Source organism: Idiotropiscis lumnitzeri, chromosome 8 (assembly GCF_059441095.1).
Source record: "Idiotropiscis lumnitzeri isolate Australia: NSW breed Sydney's pygmy pipehorse chromosome 8, RoL_Ilum_1.0, whole genome shotgun sequence".
Lineage (NCBI taxonomy): Eukaryota > Metazoa > Chordata > Actinopteri > Syngnathiformes > Syngnathidae > Idiotropiscis > Idiotropiscis lumnitzeri.
In genome coordinates, this window is record NC_142398.1 from 13,455,341 (window position 1) to 13,474,802 (window position 19,462).

A 19,462-nucleotide genomic window follows, 5' to 3' on the forward strand; every position below is an offset into this window, starting at 1 on the left:
TATATCCGAGCTTATTCAATAATTTGAGGTGTTTAAGTCATGGTTTTTTTTTTAATTCCCGCCTTAATGCAATTGAATTCTTGGATTTTCGCAATTCCCCCCATCCCCTGCGAATAGCAGCGGCTCACAGTATAATTTATTTTTAAACAAAGATTTTACTTTTTTTTTTTTTTTTTTTTTTTTTTTTTTTAAATCGAGGTGAGGCGGTGGGGTCGTTCAGCAATATAATTAGCAGCATTTGCGCCGACATGCTCTCTGGTATACATAGAGCAATTTCAAACTCCACCACATTTCAAACTTCAGCACAGACGTAAAGTCTGCTCTGCAGGCTACACATTGTACCATCTGTGATATTTTCATGAGGGGGGAAAAATGTTGGCGTTTACTTGCTAGTATTTGTGCTGCAACTGTTGTTTATATTTGATGTTAGAAATGAGCACAGCAGGTGAGATGTGTGGATTATGATGCTTGATTTTAAAATGAAACCTTGACTTTAACAGGGCCGTTTTTATGTTCTTGGCTCATTCAACTCATTTCCTTTGGCGTTCATCCTCGGTGGATGTTTTGGCAAAGTCAAGAGAGGAAAGTCGCTTTGGCTGTTTGGAATTAGAGAAATACGTCATATGTTTTATAAAACAATAGTTTGCACAGCATCCGTCCATGTGAGGCCACCCACTGTGGAGAGAGAACCACGCTGCATGTGGGCTCACGGAACGGTGACGTGTCTAACACAACAGCACTTCCCTCCCGCTAGTTTGTTTGTAATTTGTTATATAGTACTAAAAATACCACGCCTCTTCTAAGAGGACTGCAATTAATGTATTTAAAATATTAGATCTGTGCTCAAAATGAGGCAACACAACGGGCTACTCACACAAAATTTAATCCAGACCAACAACATATTGATGCTCACACAAAATTACCTTTTTATATCCTCATAAACATGCATGCCAAGAAAACCAACGCACCTCATTAACCAGTAATGAAATACTACCCCAAAACCACAAACAACTCAAATAAAGAAAAAAATTAAACACACCAAATCACACAATGACAAAAACAACAAAATATAATTTGGACGTTAACGGCAAAGCAATGCATCGGCATTTGAAGTTTGAGACATTTGCCACGTTACGATTGACCGTCAGCGAGCGTCGGCATCACATTTCTCCCCAACAGACAGAACTCTTCCTTCAACAAAAGTAGTTAATTTAAGAGCTGTTTGAAACTTATTTGTTTTTTTAACCACCAGATTTTGTTTACTCTGATGCGCCTTTCAGTTGAGATGGGATCAGCAATCGGGCAACTTTGCCATAGTGAAGCTATGTAATACACAACAGTGTGTAAAAAACGGATAGCGAGACACTTGTGTTGCGGACCTTGAATGCTCCAATGCAGATTGTTCACGTTAGGGTGAATTTACGCGATCTGGGTATGCGTTGAAATGTGGTGTTCAAGAGTTTGCATAGTTTGTGTGGAGGGGGGGGGGGCTACTCCTAGGTGGTGTGTTTATGCTGAGAGGAGTTCAGTCTCACAAAATTTCCACACTTGAGGCAACGCGAGTTGGAGTTGCTTTCTTTTCTCGGAATATGCCAGCAGTTAACACAGCGCACCCTGTACTTTTTGTACCTTTAAAAAGACGAGAAAAAAAGTTACAAAAGCATCAAGGAAAAACACTAATTAATGCCATCTGTCGCTATGCATAAACACAAGCAGCAAAATGGAGAAAAAAAATGGCAGGTACATTCATGGGGGATATAAAAAAAAAAAAAGTCACCGCAACCATCAACAAAATATTTTTTGTGGCATAAAAAAAATGGGCAGAACTTTCCTCCATTGCAGTGACCTGTATGAGTCAATTAACAAAAACAATAAATCTGAGAATGGAAGTAAAAATGAAGTGCGGTAATAAGCGTGCACTTGTCGCCGTGTTCAGAATTAACCAATCACATTCAAACCACGTTAAAATGGGAGTAAACATACTTTCAGTATTAGAAGTACACACATGCACAACCACATCACCGCCAGTTTTTTACTATATATATTTAAAAAATATGATAACTTGAAAAGGGGCGTGTATACTTTTTAAATTTGCTATAAGTTCTGTAGCTGAAGTATATTTTCACCATTTTACAAATGCCTTAATTGTTCAATTGGAAGATTTGACTTATTTTTCCCCCTAGTTTAATTAGATCTATTGTATAATACTAATATATATATATATATATATAATACTAATAATACATAGTTTAAATTAATGATTTGAGTTTGTACAGAACATTTTCAATAAGTATTGTTTGATCCTAGGTTCAAATCTCCGCTAGGCCCTTCCTTAGTGCCATTTACGTGTTTTCCTCACACTTGCCTGTGTTTTAACCCAGTACTCGGGCTTCTTCTCACTTTCTAAAAACACGCATGCAAAGTACATTGACTAAATTGTCCATCGACATGAATGTAAATGTTTTGTCTTTATGTGGCCTGCGATTGTCTGGCGACCAGTCCTGGGTGAACCCAACCTATCACCCAGTCAGCTGGGATAGACTCCAGCTAACTCCTGAACCTGTACATAAGTGCTAAAAATGAACTGAATGAATTCATTGGAACATTCTATTTTTTGATAACTACAGTGATCGTGATGCGCGTTAATGTTGATAATAATGAAATACCTTATGCCACAAGCGTTGCAGAGGGGGGTCCCATCATCTGCATCTCTCCACATCGGGGTCTTTTTGGTACAGCACGATGCACAAACTTTGCTCCCTAGTGACAGTTAACGCGAATTAGCTGACATTGTTCCGACAATGCTCATTGGTGTGTTATACGATACGAGGGGGGCCACGTGGCGTGACATTACACAATTTTACTTAATTTGTCAGAAAATTATTTATTAAATCACAAATATCTCTTTCTTCATCCATGCCAGCCATGCATAGTGACAGGCAATGCAAATGCTCAGTCTAACTAGTAGAAGCTAGACTAACTTAAGTACATTAATTAGTAAATGAAGATATTTTCATTACTTCAGGATTCATATTTTTTGTGACATTTGATTGGTAGTGCGCAGAGAGAATATTCTCATGGAAAATGAGTGCCATGGCTTAGCAACCGCGAAACGCTGTTGACAAGAAAGATTTGTGTAGCAGCGCCGCCCAGTGGGGAAATATGGAAAACATAATTCAGTATTTTTTCCCAGCCACAGTCATTGGTGGGTTGCGTCTGGAAGGGCAGCGGGAGTAAAAACTATGGCCCAAAGAAAAACATCCGAGAAACTCGTTGTGGAAATATCAAACTAAAAAGGGACTAAGACAAAAGTCAAACAACAACATAATAAGCATAAATATTTATGACAAAATGTGCTCGTAATGGTAAATGCATGAAAACTCATCTCTAGTTGCCCCGTGCAAAAGGTTCAGTATGGGTCTTAGTTTGTAGAATTATCTTAACGATTATTCCATTATTTCAGGAATAACGTAATAACGGCCCATTTTCAGAAAAGCTACACGTCATTTAAATTTCCCAAACATGTGGAGATGAGGAAATGGTGCGATGACTGTCAAGAGACACGTTGACTGAGCTAAAAATGCACGACAACATCTGCCTCTAGATTCACAAAAAATGTTTGTAAAGTTTCACTGGCGACAACAGGCCTTCAGGGATAAGCTGTTCGAAAATGGGGCAGCACCAACAGTCTCCTGTCCCTGACAATCACGGGTCATTTTCGGCAGTCACATTATGTCCCCAACATTGAGTGCAAGTTTATTTAGCTTATTTTAGGATTAGATTTCACATTAAAATGTTTGTTTGAAGTACAGTACAGCCTCTTAGCGTCATTTTACATCATATAAGCTACCATCATTTTCATTTTGCATGTGGATGCTGCCATCTACAGTAGTGACATTTGATTGACATTTAACAGTTGAGCGAGTTGTGGTTTCAGTGCAATTTGTGGACACGCCCACAGGCACTTTAAAATACTGCACCACATGGCAGTCAAAGTGACAGTGACTTGACTTGTGAACAATGCAAGTACCTGAAGCAGTAGGTTCACTCTCTTCATCAGAGTTGCTGGTCGTTCGATACGTTTGAGTCCTCCTCCGTTTCCGAAAGCTCCTGAAGAGTTCCTTGCTGAGGTGGAAATAGAGTCGACACAAACTAGAACGACCGCTACGGATAGTTGTTGACAATCACCATCCTCCTATCGTATATTGGCGTGTCCTCACCTGTACTTTGATGTTATGCGGAGCCGACACTGTTCCTTGCTGTCGTTCTGCTCGACGTGCATCCGGAATGTGACTCCCTGGAAGTGCGGGTCGTGGATATCGCCGCTCCGGCTGGGATTGGACTGCTTTCTAGCAGTCTTGGTTCTCCACAAGCTCTGAGGGACTGTTGTTTCATTTTCCTCCTTTGACCTCAAGTGTGAGGTCACTGTGGTGGTGGCAGAATGCTGCAGTTTCTCCTCAATGGGATCATGTGCACTGTGCGATTTTGATGACACCATGTCGTCATCTGATGTGGAGGGCCAATGACAACCCAACATCATGTTTGCATTGTGGTCGAGGGGGAGAGCAGGCCATGATCGTTTCACACCGCCTGAGTCAAGACCATTTTGATTAAGGGATGTATCAGGCAAGCGCATAAGTGACAACGAATGTCCTAAAACACTGGTGTCAGCGTGGTGATGTTCAGCAGAGGAGCTGTCATGACACCCATCCAACATGTCAACACTCAACTCTGGCCGTGCTTTGAATTGCTGAGAAGATGACGGAGCTTCTTTCTCTCCCATCTGTGTTGCACCATGACAAGTCAACTCTTTCACACAAGTCTTGGGGTTAGACGCAAAGCAGTTCTGTTGCTCATGAACAACCGGGAAGCCACAGGTGATCCTGGCAACGGGAAGTTGTCTCAAAGTGCATTCAACACTCGAAGCAGTTCCTGACTTGTGTGCAGAAGGGACACCGCACATGGCGGGAAAAAACAATTTGGAGTCTGCGTGCTCTTCTCCGAGATCCATGAGCCTCTGACACTGAAGATTGATCATGCTCAACGCTCTCCAAGTGCTGTGGCCTCCAGGTGGGTAGTCAGCAACAATTTCCAACTTCCCACTCACTATGTGGTCATCGTGAATATAAGGTGATATTAAATTTGGATTACTGAAGGTTTGAGTCCTTTCAACATTTTCAGCTTGACTGTCTTTCAGCCAGTAGGAAAGGGAGCCGGTGTCCAGCGCACCGCTTTGCAAGGAGGCCTCAAGTTTAGAAACCTCCTGGAAAAGATAGAGGACTGCAGATTCGGAGGCATCTTGTTCTGCTGTCCGCCGATGTCTCGGAAAGAGGGACACCTGTGACCTTTGACCTGAGCTCATATCTGCATTATGAACAAACAGTTTTGAGGATAAGTGGACTCCAAATGTACTCTATGATAGTCCCAGAGGAAAGTTGTGGAACTCGAGTAAATTGCACAGAATACATCACATTTTCAAGGCTGATGTAAACAGTTTCAGAGACGCATCACAGAGAGAGAAAATAGAAAGTAACGTCTTCACATATTAAACAGTTGAGTTAAAGCATCTTATTGAGCTCTTTCAATCATTGGCCAAGATTTGTGGGACGACATGTTCTAAACACGCAGGTGACGTGAAACATTCAAAATTGGTTCCTTCTACACCGAACAATGTCGCGTATCAAATCGATGGCGGTCGTGATCGTTAATCTCGTGCGGCATTACAATGCGACCCTTAAAATTTATTAAAACTCTCTAAAATTTTGGGGTAAACGATTGAACCTTTTATAAGGAGCGAGGCTGGATGTGTTTTTACCGCATCGTTTGCCTCTGTTTTAAACACCTTAAAAAACAGTATTGACGTTGATTTATTGAGTAGATGTACGATTCGCTGGAAATATATACACGCGCAATAATGTAACAATTACCTTTCTAAATTGTATTAATTGTACATCGATTGCAAATTCCATGTGAAATTTACCTCCCTCGGAGGAAGCACGCACCAGCACATACAATGCAGTATGCTTTCGCCATTTCTGGGCCACTTTGAAGTCAGAACATCTAGAGAGTTTGTCAAGAAATTGTAAAATACATTTTGGGTAAATATCATTGTCGTGGCTTACCTTACAGTTTTATGGATTTTGCTCATGTGGCGAATTTGGGACTCTCATCAGATGAGCAAGTCTGACACAGCTGACGCTGCTTAGCAAGATTGCTTGCAGCTGAAGATGTAAACACCTGGTGGCTAATTAGCGCCGATCTGGCACAAAATGACTGGGGCCAAAATAATTTAAAAAATCTTTTAAAAAAGTACATTTTGAATGTATCTGGATTAGAACCAATCGCGAAAAAAATCCCTTTAATTCTGGATTATTACTTGGGGAAACTTTATACTATCAGGGCCCATTTAAGGGCAGGTCCTCAAAGGGACATAAATTACATTTTCTTAAAATAATGTCACCCTCTTAAAATAATGGCCTGGCCCAAAGTAATATTTTTGTGCAAATATTTTTTTGCCTTCGGCCATCTTCTCAAGATTGGCTTAACTCTGATAAAATCGACGATATCCTTTGTTAAACAGATTTAATTATTGAATTATATCCCTGAATTTTAATTAATACGTTATTTGATCCAGTTTTGGGGGGGTATTTTAGGAAGATGCTGATAGGATGCAAGATAGAAACAAATAGTTTTGAGATTCCTTCATGTATGAAGACTCAGTTTAGGTATGCCTGTCTTTAGCAATTTGGTTAGACAGTAATGAGATACATGGGCATACAATACAATAAATATGCGGTCTTTGACGATGGATAATATTACTTACTACTACTATCACCACTACCAATTTACTTCAGGTTTAGAGCAATTGAGCTTGCACCCTACACTGGTCTGAAAAAAAGTTAATTCAATACAGCTTTAAAAGAGTACTTTATTGCACAATTTTAAATATTTGATACATGTCATACATTAGTGACTTAAATGTGTGCGTAAGTTGGACAAGTACAGTAGACTTGACAAATAAACAGTTTAACCAGGCAAACTCCTTCATTGCCAGCATGTTGCAATTTTGTTTCAGAACACAGCTGCACCTCATCAGTGTCAGCTGGTCAGAACTGAACGCTCCAAAGGGATGCAAATTTTAACAGGACATTTGAAATGTTGATTGGGAATTTATAGAAGGCCTTTCCCTGAAGAGCAGTCATATTCCCCACAAATACAAAAGACATGCATGATAGTGTATGAGTGCATATGCATAATAAAGGTTGTCCAAGTGAAATGACAGGAGTATTTTACAACGAGATTGTGTGTTTAAGAGCTGTAACACGGAATGTTCCATTCAGCAGTGTAGAGAATGAGAACTTACAAGAAATGATTTGTAATTATATAAATATAAAGTCAGAATAGCAAATTTACAAGAAAAAAAAATCCCAAATCATTTTACTAGAATAAAGCTATCATGTATTGAGAACTAAGGTCTCCAAACTTGAATGTTTAGGCTGTTTGTTGATGGAAAAAAAAAAGAAAAAAAGGGAAAAAATTGAATTAATGCACCGTCTCAATGCTGGCCTGAGGACATTCCACAAAAATAAAGAGACATTATGTGTTCCTTTTCTGAAGTAACCATCGAGTTCACTGAATTCTACAAAAGTCTGCAGGCCCACCTCAGTAAACTGTTATTTGTTCAGTCAAGATCTTCAGGGCGGTTGCAATGGATTTCCCAAGTCGTAAATTTCCAAGGTAACCCGCTCCCTTCGTAGGGGCTGGGCCGGCTCCTCCCAATCCCACCTTCATCATCAGTATGTCTGCTCAATGAGGTTTGGGAACATGTCCGTCCACATAGAAGTTCCTCGTGACTTTGGGTAAAGTCACCTCCATGCCCTCCAGCTCTGGGGTGAGAATGATCTGGCACCCTAGCCGAGAGTTCTCCTGGAGCATGGGCGCCATATCCAACATGTCATCCTCCCTGAAACGTGTGTGTATTTACTGGATATGCTTTTCACTCCATCTCAAGTTTGCAACCGTTTGATGAAATGTTACAAAAACACAAAAAAGGCACGCTTACCTCTCAAGTGGTTCGGGCAGTTTGTCTAAATGGTCGCCGCTTACATACACGTGACATGTTGAACAAGCCAATGATGCCTCACACGCTCCTGAATAGGAAATATTTAGAACAACCATTTGATCATAGCCTTTATAAAGATATTTACTATCTTTTATGAGGTATTGATTTAACTCTTTATTATTCTAGTTGTGTATTAAATGAATCCTGAGCAATTATCTTTTTAAAGGTAAAAATTTCAAACAACTCTTGGATTGGTTTTTCACTAACGGTTGCTCTGAAGAGTCACATTGTCCATAAAGAATACATAAAAACAAATGAATAGACAAAGTTGGAGAAATTATAATGAGGAATACACAATGAAGTTTTTTGTCTAATGAAATACACAATTAGTGCTGAATAAAACTGGAATTTCAGAAGCCACTTTATGGACACCCTGCAATATAGAGACAATAAAACAGTATAAACACCCACCTTCGAGTTCAATTCCATTCTTGTGAGCCAAGTACAAAATATTGTCTCCCACTTTGGCTCTAACTGGGATCCTCTGGCCGGACCGGTCTACATACACCACATTGACTCTGAAAGGAAATAAACACAGCTTTGGTGCTCTCAAAGTTTGTCCGTCCTTATATACATTTTCTGCACAGCATATCCTCACTTGGGTTGTGCGCGGGCGTTCTGGGTGTTTTCAAAAGTCACATTTTTCAACAAGGCGCGACAACCGCGGAGTTGTCCTGAAGCTCGCGATCTGACACAGACATTACCGAAGGCACAGGCCTCTCCGCAACGCAAAACGTTCAAAAAGACCGCCTCCAGGGTTCGGCGATGAAGTGTTTATTCTAAATCGACGCCCAATCGCACCACAACGTTGACGGCTGAAAAAGGAGGAGATGCAAATGTTCTCAACGGCGCAGAGTGACATGTCTGCAAAGAAAGAAGCCGTTCTGCTAATCTCGTCTGTTTCGTGACCTAATGCAGTGGCGGCTGCATAGAGGGGGGAACAGCCTGCCAGCTGTCCCCCAAGGACTTGACAAAACTTTAGCGCAGCTAAATGTCCGAGATAAAACTAGTCTGGGTTAGTGTGCATATTCTTGCGCTTGTCCAGCCTGTATCAGTGGAGAAGCCATCTACACGTTATTTTGTGGAGGTGATCATATGAGCTTACCTTTGACGTATTAGAGTGCCAATGCGCAGCTGGATTAAGTGTCCTTTTAAGAATACCAAAAGAGTATTTGCACTATCCTGTATGTCTGTAATTTTCTTGAGAAACCTTTGATCAAGTCCATATATCCACCATAGCTGTCTCTTATCAACGCAGCCCAGGCACCACGTTCGCCTCTCGAAATATTTTGATGTGACTTCACCGAGTCGAATATGAAGACAAAACTATAAACTTCTGCTCACCTGAAAAGAGATATACATATATTTTAAGTATTTTTATTATAACGTTTGGTTTAATTTTTGTCCCCGTCACTGTGACTCAGCTGGGCGCTAATGCAACCCTAGCGCCCTCTATTGACCAGCCATCACCAAGTTTTGGTTATCGTTGATTTTTTTTTTCTTTTTTTTTTTTTTAAAGCACTAGTTCAAAATACCGTCCTGTAAGGCCGCTTTCCATCTCTCCCTACTGCAACAAACACGATTGAAATGATCAGCTCTTCAGCAAAGTGTGAGGGATCTTGCTCATTTGAATCAGGTGTGTTGCAGCAGGGAGAGGTGGAAAACAAGCAGGAAAGTAGCCCTTCAAGCCCGGAGTTTGACACGTCGTCAACAACTCTCATTTTTATTTAATTTCGTTACAGAGAGTTTTTACGATTTAAGTCATGGTTATTTTGTCAACGTCGATGAACTTGAGCGACAAACATGTTTTGCAGACTTACACATTGTCCTGGTTCTCTTCATCGGTGCCGCCTTCCTCACTGTGGTACGAACCTTAATACAAGCATACAAGGCCAGTAAATACTTTTGATCTCAGGTATATAACCACTTGGGGGGAAAACGTCACGAGAATAGTTCACTTATTGCAAAAGGTTTCACAACGATATTAGAGTGAGGTTACACAAGCATTACTCAGTACATGCTTGACTAAGTGCTGATGTATGCAAAATGCATGAGCATTAGCCTCTAAGCATCTGCTAAACAAAACGAAAAAAAACGTTACATCATCATCATTGTTTCGTTGCCACAAAGCGAGAGACGTTAAAAAAACATTAGGAACTAGCAAGGAGAAGCACTCACCTACGCTCGTCTGCACGTATCGATTGATGGTACGAAAGGTGCCGACGGAAACTTTCCTCTGAAAATGAGCCGTGCACGTCTTTAACCTAGAAAAAGGACAAGTGCTACACTCCGGTAAAACTCGCGAAAGTCTAAAAGTCAGTCCCATGCTCGAGCGGACCGCAGCGGAGGTAGCCATGATTGTGTTTTGGTCACGTGCTAAATGGCATCCAATAGGAAAAGAGCCCTGTCAGTCTATTGTTTGGACGACAGAGGGCGTTGCGACTTCATGCTGGAGTTTCTGTCACCCGGGAATCTCAATGGACAATATATATATATAATATATATATATATATATATATATATATATATATATATATATAAATATATATATACATACACACACATGGATTGGATTAATATATCTTTATATTTCTACTTCTTTGCGAAACCTGATATGATCTCGTTTCCATTTAAATAAACAAAGGTTTTCATTTTATCAACATACATTATCGCAAATTCAGATCAGACATTGGTTTGCATCACCAGTCATAATTTACTTTAATTTTATTATTAGTAAGTTATTATTAGATTAGTTCAATAATATGACTCCATGTATACATTTGAATCTTTGATTTTGACACCGGCGTATTGCTGTTGCTACTACAGTATATGTTCAAGCTGCAGTTGTCCACTTGGCAAACGGATGTCTTTGTTCAAAAACCAGAAGCATTGCTTCTCCTCATGGTTCAAAATAATGAAAATAAATACTGTATTACCATTAAACAGAAGTCATGCTTTGCTTTATCACCTGCTCTAGGGGGAGAGGAAGCTAAACAAGGCATCTGTCATGGACAAGCTGGAGAGCATATAATGTTGTATGAAAGTGGAAGTGGACATGAGACGATCCAAGCGCTCTTGTTTCTTTAGTCGACTTTCACTTGAAATAAAGCAAGAAGGTTATCCCCCATAAAGAAAGTGAGACGCCATTACTTGCCCCGTGAGAGCAGTAAAATTCAGAGGTGCATGATGTTGACATTTCCACATGTGATTTATACGCTTTGCGTGACATGGTCCTGCAAAGATCGCACAATATTTTTTCTTTCTTTACTCCTCGTTCTTTTTTTAAACGTATATTAAGTCTTACCCATTGCGCAAAGGGTCTGACTTAGAGTTGGTTTTCAGACGTATACGTATCTCCCGTCTGGGTGTCGACCTTCCTCCCTTGTGGAGGCTCTAGACGATGTTAATTGGGCCCCAGTGTGTTGACTTTTCTTTTTAATAGCAAGCAGAAAACACTGGAATATAAATCGTCACAGGCACTTTATATGCACCTGCACACGATGAGTGTCCTGGGACAGTTTACTTTTCATTGAATAAAAAGCACCTGCGTACCGCTGGACGTACTGTCCTGCACGTGCATGCATGTGACTTTGTTAGGGGTGTGGTGGGTGGAGGTCAAACACACTAAAATGGCTCCTGGATGTTCTCAGTAAATATAGTGAAGCCTCCAAAGTCAAACACAATTGACTTCAAAACACAATTGTAACCCACAACACGGATTATTTTGTTTCCGACTCTGACAGTCACCATCACAAATTCTTTAATAAAATGTGCAGTTAATATTTAATTAAGTTTGTCATCAAAGTATAATGAAATATTGACAACTGTATATTTTTAGGGAAATGGAGCAAGGAGGTGCACAGCGCAGACCTGATAATCTCTCACGACACGAATGTGCCGCTGCACAGCGGTTGGGAATCACTAGCGTGGAATACAATTATGGACATTTCCATTAGCGATGTAAAATGAGTGCATCTAGTTGACATTATCTTGTATTTCTGTTACTATAATGAGCATCACGCATCTGTTGTAAAAAGACAAAATGAATGCCAAAGAAAAAGCACAACCACTAGTGATGGTGATCTATTTGATGTGCTCTGAGCTGAAGTCTCCCATGACATCACCCGTGACGATGAAGTTTTGTTTGACTTTTTTTATTCTTCCACATTTTGAATGAACACCACATTGTTCCACTTTTGCGGCCTGTTCCACTGCTCTACTCTCCTCACAGCTTGCTGCTTCTGCAGGATCCTGTAGCACACACATGGCCACATTCATTAGACTCCTGTGGTCCCATGTCTCGTTCAGCACCAAAGATACGCGCGGCTTGAAGAAAAATGTGCGGATGGACAAGCCGTGATAAAACGATCTGCTAAACGTCCCCTCGAGAACACACCGTATGTATCTCAGCTTGTGTTTCCAGTGACGGATGAAGTGGAAGATTTTCTAGTTGTCCTTTCAGTTCCATCAATCAAACCTATCTGAGCTGTCGTTATTGGTCCTCATTCACTAAAAAATGGATAGAATTTTTCTTCCCGTGCACAAGTTCAGTGTATATGCAAAATCATTGTTGGATTCATGACACGTGCACACCACACCGCCCTGTGTAGGCTGATGAATTAGAATTGGAATTAATTCTAAATGGTGGGACAATCTGAATATTTAATATGTCCCTATAAAATGACTGAGATGCCAGAGATGGCCCCCAAAATTAAAAGAAGAAATGTCACTGTGACACAAATTGAGGTTATTGTGTCAGTGGTGGAAGGGACAAAAACAACCCTTTTTTTTTTTTTTTTCGCTGTTTCCACTCTGTGTGTGTGTGAGTGTATATGTGTGTGTGTGGGTTGGGTGTCAACAAAGATCTCTGAGCCTCTATCATAAAGGCTGTTAATGTAATGTAGTGGAAGGAACTTCAGACCTGAGAAAATTAAAGCTGACCTCGTAGAGGACAAGGATCACCTGACTCAAGTTTGCTGCTGAAATAGGAAACTCCGTCATTTGTAAATAGAAGAAAGTTGAAAACGAGGACATTCATATGTCACTTACAGACTATTAGTTATTTGTTCCTCTTTGGCATTTGTAATATCTCGCAATGAACAAGTGATGATGAGTGTTATATTTCACCAACATGCTCATATTTTGTATTGTCAAAGTGCTTTTAATTCAAATGTGTGCGAGCACCATTTGTGAATGAGGCACATTGTGTTTAACTGAGTGCCAGTTGTTTATATTTGGGGCTCTATTTTCATGACCATCATGAATTCTATGCCGTGTTGGCTTTTGCGCATTAGACCCATTATTCGTAATTTTGCAGATCAGAACAGGCTGGCAGAAGGGACGGGTGCGCCACTCAGGGAATGGTCAGAGAACTCTTCAATCATGGCGGATCGAAGCGGCTCCTCGAGAAGCAAATCTTCAGAATTGTCAGTTTGGTTCCAATACATGATCATTACTATTTCTAGCCAAGCACAACATTTTGGGAGCTTTGCATGTCGATGACACTTATGGTGAAATATACTATTCCCTGTTTGCAGTATTTATTCTTTACGTTGAACTTCCACAGTTGTGATGATGCTTAGTGTTGCTCAAAAAAGCCTCTTTTTCCATGATTTCCCACAAACTGCTCTGGGGTCATTGTCGAAAAATTACTTGAACTTGCGAATTTATAGTCTTGCAGTAAATTCACAATGGTGTCAGATGTGACAGACACTAAAACCTTCTAAAAGGATAAAATACAAGTTTCAAATCTGCATTTGTTTCCCCCTTAAGAGCCATTACAAGTGTCTCGCATGCACACCGTACAGTAATCATGTCTGCCTTATTCTGATTACATTATCAGGTGTGATGATCTATCGCGGCTATTAAATCCGTCTCATTCATTTTTACAGCTCTCCTTCGGGTCCAATCTGCCCAGAGCTCGGTGGAATTCTGTTGGAACGTTTTTGAGAAAAGCAGCCAGCAGCAGGAAATACACGGCCAAGGGCATTTGTCTTTCACACCAGACGTACATTAAGAGACTTCCCATTTATCTTTGTGACGACTTAAATAAGAGAAGCTTTTTAAAAATGAATGCAATATGTATCTAAGTTGGGTTCTTTCCCCCTCAGATGACTCACACACATCTCTAATCGGAAGCGAATCCGATAAAAGGTTGTTCTCCAGCAGACAAAAGAGAAACTTACCGTCAGCGTGACTAACCAAAGCATCATGGGAGCCGGCGCATCAACAAAACACCACATGAGTCGAACTGCTGTGATGTTTTTGTGTCAGCCGTGGGACACTTTCACTATTGTGTGTCACATGTTAACGGGCGGTCGGCGGCGAGGGCCTTGTTTATCTTGTGGGTTGACTGTGCTTTAGTGGTGTCGGTCTGAGGCCGTCGTCTCTATCGTCTTGCCTTTTGACAGATGGCACGGCGCACTCGTTGTTGACCCTTTTGGTGGAGGAAAAGCAGCAAAGGGGTTAAAGCATGCGTGTCACAGAGGTGCTACAGTCACACACACAGGAAGTCATAAATCTTCTGGAGTACAATTGTTTTCTTACCTCCATCAACTAACTATATGTTATGTTTTCATTTCTTCAGTAGTTGGCGATATTACACAACTATTTAGAGGACTCAGAATTTAACTGTGGCAGGAGAATATTTTTCCACTTTTGATTAAAAAAATACAAATTTGAAGACTACATTGACAAGCTTTTGGAGTGGGCAGTAGTGGTTATGAATACCAGCATAGCAAGCAAATGCTGGACGGAAACTTCACATATGACTCTATTTGAGACACTTTTGAAAAAAAAATAATAAAATAAATAAATATATGAATTATTCTGGGGTGGCACGATGGCCTCACAGTGCATAGGTCGAGGGATCGATTCCGGCTCCGGCCTTCCTGTGTAAAGTTTGCATGTTCTCCCCGTAGGTTTCCTCCAACATTCCAATGCGCAAGGTCGATCGTCTCGGTGTGCCCTGCAATTGGCTGGCAACCAGTCCAGGGTGTACCCCGCCTATCTGCCTGAAGACAGCTGGGATAGGCTCCAGCACACCCCCCCCCACCCGTGACCCTTGTGAGGAGAAGCGGAAGAGATAATGGATGGATGGAATCATCCTTTTATGGGAAGCACTATCACAAGTATCAAACCTTAGCCTGACATTTTAAAATTCTCATCCGCATGTTGAAACAGTGAAAAGTTGAAAAAGTGAAAAAAAAAACAACAAACAACAAAACTTTTTATGACAAGGATGCACTGTTAAGGTAAATCCAGTCGCAGTTATACCTCGAACAATAGAATCAATTTCTTCATTAATTGGCACTGCAAAAAAGCAACGACAGTGGCTAAACGGCATGATTATGAATACTTAGTTATCACGTAGCAGATTTTTACCAATACGGAATGCAGTAAGTTAGCGAGTATGCCTCCATACCCAAACTTTATTGTTCCTGGATAGCACAATATATACAACAGCTCGGTGACATTTCAATTCCTAATGAAGGACGTGACGCGGCAAACGAGGCCGCCGCCCGTTTGCCTAACGAGAGTATAGGCCTGGAAGTCGGTTAGCTCATGAGCTAGCTAGTGCCTAGTACGTCTCGTTGTGGTATGGAAAGACCTGCGACAACCCAGGGGAATATATTTTAGCCACCAGCGGCTTTCAAAGGATATAATTTGGGGCGCAAACACGGAGAGATCTGTAGGCATCGGAAAGTTACGAGTGGCGGTAGAATTCATTTTTCAGCATGGCATTTAACGGATGCAGCAACGCCATTTGAAAGCAGAGATAAAGAATTGATTTTTCATGATTTTGAAGATTCATTTAATAGACTAGTTGAGTTTTTTATTCCGTACTTTTTCCGAGTCTTTTTTGGTTTAACTTTAAGAGACATTTACTGTGGGACTCTTCTTTACTTAGAGAAATCCATTGAGAGTAAAATGTGAGGCTTCGGGAATCTTTCTAAAGTTTTCGGACGACTATGGAGGTCCCTAAATATTACAGCTGGTTTTAATGATTGTATTTGTTTTGTCGGGAATATTGAAATATTATATTTCCTACAATGTATAACTGATCCCTTGCCATGTTCACCACCTGTTGAGGCTTTCAAATCGCCCATAGACAACAAACTTCTTGGCAGGTCTTTCCACTCTGCAGCTATCTTGGCAACAAATCTGGGCAGTTCCTTTAACATAACAAAACTCTGCTTCTTTCTAAATGAACTGGAAGGAGACTGTTACTGCATTTTTAAAGCTCACAGGCCATTAAAAAAATATGAAGCCAGCTTTATGGAGTCAAATCTATTTCCAGTTCAGAAACTTCATCGCAATGTAAGGCATGAATTGTTTTTCTCCGACCTACACGTGTGCAAGCATTCATCCTGAGTGCCGTGCTGAGGCACACTCTTCATTAATCTCACTTACATACTTGTCCAGCACTTGCTTACATAACACAATTACATGAAAGTATGAGGTGGACCCAATCATGTGTTTTGGACTTTTTTTTTTCTAATTTGACTTCAATTAATGTGTTTATATGGTTCAGTCAGCACCTTACAGAAGAGTTTGTTGCCCAAATCCATCTGGGGAAAGAGTTAGTAGGAACTTTATAGAAAATGTCAGTGAGATGAACCTTCTGAGTGTAACATCCAATTCAGGCCAATCAGATCAATGTTGGAAAAATGTTGAAAATTGCCTCATCAGTAAACTACAAATCCCAACAATGCAGCGCCACCTGTTCTTAACGCAGATGTTCCACTGCTTATGTTTCAATTCAAGATTCCATAAGAGCGGTTGATCCCTTTTTAAATGAAGTCTGGCATGGTCTGTTCAGTCACTTGTGGTTATTGGGGGGGGGACACCGGGCTACTTGGAATATGAAGCCGCGAGACCGCCCACCACAAACCTTCTTGAGGTGTCATGGTAAAATGATTGATATATTTTAAATGCTTGGTCGTTAAGCATGCATAGGGTGCCAAAGCCAGCACACGACGGCGCAATGCATAGAAGAAGCTCATCCACAGATAACAGCGAGAAAGAGCGTCAGTGAGTTGGGGACATGCAGACCTAGTTGCCATCTTGAAGCCCTGGCAAAAGCAAACGGTCACTCTCCACTCACGCTTTAATCACGAATTTATCAAATATATTTCTTTGCCACAGTTTTTTTTTTTTTAGGGCGGGGGGTTCCGGCGGTTCTATTTGCATATTTTGATTCGCTAAATAAAAAAAATAAAATTAAAAAACTACATTACTATCACATTGGCATGGCAGCTCCTTCGTCACTTACGCCTCTGCCCCAAGAAGCCGCCGCTGCAACAGCAGTAGAACGTTTACCTTTCTATAACACGTGACATGATCAACAGGCACGGAGGACCCCGGAGGACCCCGAACACATCTAGTACAGACATCGGCCAAATATTTGAACATTCAAAATCTTCCATGATGTGCCCCACTTTAACAGACAGTGTATTTTGTCGTTCTTCACATGCCAGTAATTCCATTTATGGTACTACCTCAGCCATGACTGATTTTCAGCATCTTCATGCTTTATCTCGTTGTTGTTGCTACAACAATGACGTGTGGCTCGACTCCATACTCGTCTTTCAAACCCCCCCCCCTCACCAAATGCTCCGCTTTGTGACCAAAACACAACACAGACTTTCTTTTTCTTTTTTTTTTTCCTAGCGGCATATCTACAGATTAGGCCGTCTAAACAGTTTTATCAGTGTTTCTGGCAGACTGGAACAGCCGAAGGAGACTTGAGACAGGAATTTTACTTTGAGTATGGCAAGTTCACAGCTGTATAAAACGATGCAAAAGCAATGCAGTTGTCATCTTTTAGACGTGTGCATAATCATGCGAGTTTTCTCCAAGAGGATTTATTTAGCTAGAGAGGGTTTGTGATCTGTTTAGCTGCAGTGTCATTTTACTGTATTTCCGTAAATTCCACATGCAAGTATAAACTGGGGTTGGCACTCGGTAGAGCGCAGTGCACGCACAGACGTCAAGGTTGGATTTATTTCTTTATTGATGTCTGCACTGACTTGAGAAGTCCTGATCAAAAGTTACGCAATCTGTCCTTGGATTAAAACCAAGCCACATGCCATATTTCAGTTGGGATCCATTCACAAGATTTTGAGGTTAGTCTAACCTCCTTTTCCGTCCCCATCTTCTGGGTTACAAAAATGAACCCTGACCCAGGTTTTTGATCCAGATGATGAGCTAGAGGTAATTACTTCACCATTAGGTCCTACTGAAGCTAAACATAAAATGAAATTAGAATCTGTTTCGAATTTTTCGATAATGACCAAAAGTTAATCATTTGGTTCGTAACTCATACCGAACCTGTATCAAAATTTCACTGGGAATCCATTTGCAGCTTTTACAATCAAATTGATCTCAAATAAAAATCTTGTCATTGACCATATTAATGAACCAATATGCAACATTTTCTATTTAAGTTTGGTTTGAAGTAATTATGAAGCCATATTTGCCTGAACCGTCGGCATGGCTACGATGTTTTGTCTTGTTTTTTTATTTTTTTATTTCTATGTTGGTGATTTTGTCTTCTGTCTGGGGCATGTTGTTGTTCGCTTTACAGCTCAGGGTTTTATCTTGCTCCAGCCGTGTTGATAAGACAAAGAAGATATGAAATGTTTTTGCCCATAATGCAAACAACTTTTGTGAAATGCCCTAAATGTACTTACGGGTACCCCCATACGTGACTTGATGTTGCCTTTAAAAATGCGTTGAGTACTTAAGAGGAGAAAAATATTGTTAATTACTCACTGAATAGAAAATAATGATACCCCTTCTAGTGTGACATGTGATTTAATTTAAGCAACTAAATGAGGTAATCTGACATCCCATGGTATCAACAAAGATGTGATTTTGATGTCAAAGTACTATGGTAAATAATGTTCACAATTACAATACCAATAAAAAAGTTATTTAGGTATTTCAATTTGAAAAGTGAAATAACTCACTCGAAACAATTTGCCATCACCCTTTTTTTTTTTTGCCAACCCAATTTATGTAGTGTGTCTCTTTCTATGTAATATTACAGTTCTATGATGGTGAATTTTGAGTTGTTTTTTTTATCTGTGAGCGTCAAGCAATCAAATTCTAAAACATTTATTAGTGATTAGATTTTCATTCCATGTGTAGCGAAAGATTAAATGTATGAGTTTCGCTTTTTTAATGAAGCAACAAAAATGAAGTTTACCACGATGGAAAATTATTTGAGATGTACTTGTATGTATCATTCTTCATCAAACAATTCAGAGGAAACGTTTTCACAGGAAACATTTTGGCTTTGACGATAACACTGTCGATTAAAAAAAAAAAAACGAA

The 19,462-nt window shown here is 40.3% G+C and overlaps 2 protein-coding genes across 6 annotated transcripts; both read right to left on the reverse strand.

Annotated features, from left to right (window-relative positions):
- Window positions 1–1,066: 1,066 nt before the first annotated feature.
- On the reverse strand, window positions 1,067–6,257 carry zglp1 (zinc finger GATA like protein 1). 5 transcript variants are annotated; one of them, XM_088303890.1, is made up of 6 exons: window positions 6,128–6,236; window positions 5,981–6,060; window positions 4,221–5,364; window positions 4,031–4,152; window positions 2,667–2,760; window positions 1,067–1,629 (listed from the first exon to the last, which is right to left on the reverse strand). In XM_088303890.1, the coding sequence occupies exons 3-6, from the start codon at window positions 5,360–5,362 to the stop codon at window positions 1,497–1,499; spliced, it is 1,491 nt and encodes a 496-aa protein (XP_088160016.1). In that variant the 5' UTR covers window positions 5,363–5,364; window positions 5,981–6,060; window positions 6,128–6,236; the 3' UTR covers window positions 1,067–1,496. The 5 variants fall into 5 exon arrangements, with proteins under 5 accessions (XP_088160016.1, XP_088160014.1, XP_088160015.1 ...); XM_088303888.1 differs by having other exon boundaries at window positions 6,123–6,198; XM_088303889.1 differs by having other exon boundaries at window positions 4,031–4,125; window positions 6,123–6,197.
- Window positions 6,258–6,910: 653 nt separating this feature from the next.
- Window positions 6,911–10,530, reverse strand: fdx2 (ferredoxin 2). Its single transcript, XM_088301628.1, has 5 exons — window positions 10,301–10,530; window positions 9,943–9,994; window positions 8,534–8,640; window positions 8,063–8,150; window positions 6,911–7,963 (listed from the first exon to the last, which is right to left on the reverse strand). The coding sequence occupies exons 1-5, from the start codon at window positions 10,476–10,478 to the stop codon at window positions 7,807–7,809; spliced, it is 582 nt and encodes a 193-aa protein (XP_088157754.1). The 5' UTR covers window positions 10,479–10,530; the 3' UTR covers window positions 6,911–7,806.
- Window positions 10,531–19,462: the final 8,932 nt, after the last annotated feature.